This window comes from Onychostoma macrolepis, chromosome 09 (assembly GCF_012432095.1).
Source record: "Onychostoma macrolepis isolate SWU-2019 chromosome 09, ASM1243209v1, whole genome shotgun sequence".
Taxonomy (NCBI): domain Eukaryota; kingdom Metazoa; phylum Chordata; class Actinopteri; order Cypriniformes; family Cyprinidae; genus Onychostoma; species Onychostoma macrolepis.
The window spans coordinates 4,839,296-4,844,223 of NC_081163.1; the positions used below are offsets into that span (position 1 = coordinate 4,839,296).

General features: G+C 32.8%; 1 protein-coding gene across 1 annotated transcript; it reads right to left on the bottom strand.

The window, feature by feature from the left end:
* Positions 1-15: 15 nt before the first annotated feature.
* spc25 (SPC25 component of NDC80 kinetochore complex) lies at positions 16-3,845 on the bottom strand. The gene is made up of 7 exons (XM_058786119.1): positions 3,752-3,845; positions 3,272-3,434; positions 2,059-2,124; positions 1,797-1,943; positions 1,331-1,435; positions 888-986; positions 16-365 (listed from the first exon to the last, which is right to left on the bottom strand). Exons 2-7 carry the CDS (start codon positions 3,426-3,428, stop codon positions 229-231), a joined length of 711 nt encoding a protein of 236 aa, XP_058642102.1. The 5' UTR covers positions 3,429-3,434; positions 3,752-3,845; the 3' UTR covers positions 16-228.
* Positions 3,846-4,928: the final 1,083 nt, after the last annotated feature.

The following is a 4,928-nucleotide window of genomic DNA, read 5'->3' on the forward strand; positions in this document are numbered from 1 at the left end:
AATTTCAAAGCACTGTAAGACTTTTTTAATTTTATGACTTAAAATTACAAAATCAATGAATGTACAAAGAACTGAAACAATTAAATATTTCATATTAAGTAACTGCTGATGGTTTAGGTAAATAAAAGCTCAATCTATGTGCTAATCATGCCTATAAATATGGTGTCTGGATCTCTGACCGTTTGTTTCAAATGCATCTGAAATGAAAAATCAGCTTTTGTTCGTCAGTCAGGTGGTCTTCGCACCACTGTGAAGTGCCACAAACTCTCTCCGGATGTTAGCAAGGAAAGCAGAGAAGTTGTTGGTCTCCTGCAGTCTGCGCTCTAGATGTGCCATTTTCTCCAGCGGAGGGTCACAGGAGATGACTTAGGGGAAAATATGATCACAGTATTCAGTACTTTAGTTCTGTTAGTCATCATACACTACTGTTCAAAGGTTTGTGGTCAGTAAGATTTAAATAATAATAATAATAATAATAATAATAATAGTTTTATTCAGCAAGGAAGCATTAAATTGATAAAAAAGTACAGTAAAGACATTTATAATGTTACAAAAGATTTCTATTTCAAATAAATGCTTTCTGATTTCTGAAGGATCATGTGACACTGAAGTAATGATGCTGAAAATTCAGCTTTGCATCACTGGAATAAATTACATTTTAAAATACATTGCAGTGCAAAACAGTTTGTTTTTACTGTATTTTTGATCAAAAAAAAAAAAACGTGGACTTGGTGAGAATAAGAAACTTTAAAAAAAAAAAAAAAACATGCAGTGCCTGAGCCTAATCAAAAATATCCAAAATGCTTCATTTCTTTATGGTAACTACTGGTTTTTACAAAAATCAAAGATAACAAACAGATCAAAAGATAAAAAAAAAGGGTATTTACTGTGGTAAACGCCCTCTGCATCGAGCTTTAGGAGGAAGGTATGGACCATGTCTGGATCTTTATGACTGATGTTCCTGAAGACAAACTGCAGATTCTCACCTTAAAATAAACATAGATGTTGATGATACAGAAGCAAATCATAAATCGAGTTAAGACCACAAGCAAAAATGCTTTTATTTTTAAATTATATAATCATCAACATCAATTTGAGTGAAAAGTTCAATTGCTTACATTTGATTACCGACCTAGAAAAAGAGCCAAATCAACACTTTATTAATTTCAAGGTTAAAATGAAAGAAAATCACGGATTTTAAATGTGGTCTCAGACGTTTGTACCTCACTCGATTTGAATGATGCATCTAATACAAAATCAAAGGGGAAGAAAAAAAATCACTTCATACTTCAGTCACACTGTATGTTAAAGTTAAACACAAAGACTTTACCTTGGATTTTTCTGATCTCAAGACTGAGGTGCTTCTGAAAGATGTCTTTACATTTGTTCAGCTTCTTCAGTCTGTCCTTGTTGGCTTTATTTTGTGACTGAATCACTATAAAAATGCATAAAACAAACATTAGTAACATCAGGTTGGATAGAAAGCAATAATAAACCTGTACATTGTGTCTGTCACCTAACAGTCATATGCAGAAAAAAGACTTCACATGGCAAAATTAATGAACAAATATGAATAAACAGAACACGTACTATTTGTTTACTGGACATACAGCATTTCATTCAGAAATATTTAGAGTAAATGCTTCACAAATGAATCATCCTTGTGAGTGTTTCTTTGCAATGATTTCAAAACTCACTCATCTGTAACGGATCACTCTCTCTACCTCCCTTACATTAAGTTTAGTCCACTACACATTAACATAAAGGTGCATGAGAGAAAAGAAAGGATTACACACGTTCCCTGTTTTTGGCCTGATCCTTCTTGAGCTTCTCGATTCTCTGGAATAAGAGCGCTTTGTGATGCTCTTTGTCTTCAATCTCCGACACAACCTCAAGATGTTCAGCGCTCTTCTCTTTCTGTAAAGATGCTTTCTCTTTCAAATCTAATAACAAAAGAAAGGAAATATCATGGCAGTCATTTAACTGACAAATCCAGACAAAACAATATTAGATTGCTGTTATCAAAATGTCAAGCAAGTGTGCAAATCAGCTTCTCACCTTCTTTGTATGTTTGTATCATGTCAAAAATTGTTTCATCCTCCTTGCATTTCTTAACACAAGTATCTATGTAGAAAGAAGAAAGGAAAAAAAAAAATTATATATAACTTGCAACTTGAAATATTCACATACATTTTTATTGCAATACATTAATTATATACATATATTAAATGAATTAAAAAGGTAACTGAGACTTTTTAATCTCAGTTTTTACTTTTTTTCCCCTAACAATTCTAAATGTTTTTCTCATAATTCAACTTTTTTTCTCTGAATTTATCTCACAATACTGAGTTTACATCACAATTTTCGAAACTATCAGAAAAGTCCGAATTTTGAAACAAACTCAAAAGTCAGAATTGTGAGAAGAAGTTGAAATTTAGAAGTTGAATTTTTTTTATTTCATAGCAGAAAAAAAAAAAAAAAACAATTGCAAGATTGTATCTCGCTTTGTATCTATTCTGAAAGAACAAAAAAAAACAAACCTGAATTATAAGATAAAAAAGTAGCAACTGTGTTCTTTTTTTTTTTTTTTTAAATCCTGGGGCAGAAACAACCTGTCATCATTTATCATCGTTGTTAGCCTGTATGAATTTCTTTGTTCTGTTGAACACAAAGGAAGATATTTTGAAGAAAGTTTGTAATCAGGCTGTTTTGGGGCACCATTGACTTCCATAGTAGGAAAAAAATACTATGAAAGTCAATGGTGCCCCAGAACTGCTCTGTTTCCCACATTCTTCAGAATATCTTCCTTTGTGTTCAGCTGAACAAAGAAATTCATACAGGTTTGGAACTACTTGACGGTGAGTAAATGATGACAGAATTTTCATTTTTGGGTGAACTATCCCTTTAATTGTGAATATCATCATGATTTTAATGCACATTTTATTTGGCTATTAAGTTTCTGTTAATCAGTTTAAGCGGTCTATACAAAAGAATTGATTAAAACTATAATTAAATAAATTAAAAGTTAAATAATAACAACAACAAAGTTTTCAGAGCAAATTTTAAAGGTTAAACATACCACAATATAATTAATTTTTCACCATATCACCTAGCTGGATTATAATGACAGACATTTAACCTTACATGTCCTACTTTAATTTCCATTCCACAAGTAATCTTTTTAAAATGTATATAAACAGGAACACCTGCACATTCAACTCAAACCCTGATAGTAAGCAAACATTAAATAACAATCCTGTGCATCTCTTACCCAAGACAGACTTCATGTACTGCCTGTGTTCCTGACAGAGCTCTGCCATCCTGTCATTGAGCGCCTCTCCCATGGCCTGATCCAGCAGTTTGGCCCTGATCTCCTCCAGTCTGCTGTTGAACTGCTCCACCACATTATAGTCTCTGATGGATGCCATACTGAGCTGCAAAATCATCCAAACAACACAGTGACAGTTAACGTTACTACACTAGACAGCTCACATATTATTACGATTATCAACTCTACTACAATATAAAATAATCTAACAATGCAGCTATGCATTATTTGCCCGTGGTATACTGTAATAATATCCATGCTATCCAGTTTAGCAGACAAACAATATACAGTTGTTGCTGTCTTATTGTTAGCTTTAGCGCGATATTTTTAAACCTGTTATTTCTTCAATTCTAAGTACTGAAACTTTGACAATACTAATTAAATCTTATTTTAACAGTTGCAAAGAACCGTTAAATCACTCACCCGCTTTATGGCGAGAAGAAAAACGCAAATATATTTTCGTTGTTTTCAAAAATCCGCGCCCGGAAGTGACGTCAGATAAACGCGTCGTCACAACTACAAAATAGCGGTACTGTTCCAAGCATACATAAGAAATTTATGTAGCGTTCCTAATAATTAATTTTAAATTCTCTCAAAAGGCTAAATTATATAGACTAAATTATATTGTGCGGTCCGTCATTTTCCCTTCATTGAGTAGTTTGTTATTGTTCCTGCTGCGCCATCTGCTGTTTGTTTGAGCGCTGGCTGCTGCAGTGCGTGATAATAATATAATAATAAATATAATATAGTAATATAATAGTCATTATATTCATGTTTCATAAAAGGAACCTTCAGCCTGAATTTTCATCTGACAAACATGTCTTATTTAACATCAGAAAAAATACATATTTAGGACCAATCATGTCTTTTTGGACAACATTTTCGGAAGTATAAGAAATTTCATGTCTGTCCTATTTTGGACGCATTTGGTGTCTACACATACACACACACACACACACACACACACACATATATATATATATATATATATATATTTGGTTCTGTTGTTTAGGCTACTAGCAGTGAAATTTGCCATAAAGCCAGAAGGCATGGAACGCCGCCTTCTGGTGGACAGGGAACCACAACTGTGGTTTTAGAAGAGCTAAAAGGATATCAAATATTGTCATATAAATGCATGAGTATTTTAGCCAGGCTATTTTGTAAAACTCATCTTATCTTCCTAGCTAAATACTAGAAATATAAGCAGGACTGTTATTTTCAGTCAGATCACATAAGGGATTTCATCAGCATTAGTATATATATATATACAATATTCAGCTGTTTACATTTTCATATCAGGCTGTTTGTGGTCATCTGGTCTTTCCACTAAGTTAATCTCATCTAAAATGTATTGTTTACATTTGATCCTTTTACAGATATTATGTTGAAAGAAAACCCCACCTAAGACTAGCCTGTTCAGAGTGAAGTATTGATATCTGTAAATCCCTGTACAACAACTTTATGCCCTCTTAGGCCTGTGGAACAAATAAACAAGCTAGAAGAAACGTAACACCTTACTATAGTTGCTTAGCTAAATGAGAAAACATTTTCCTCATTGAAGGCAAAATTAATAGTGACACATGTTTAAATTACATTCAGT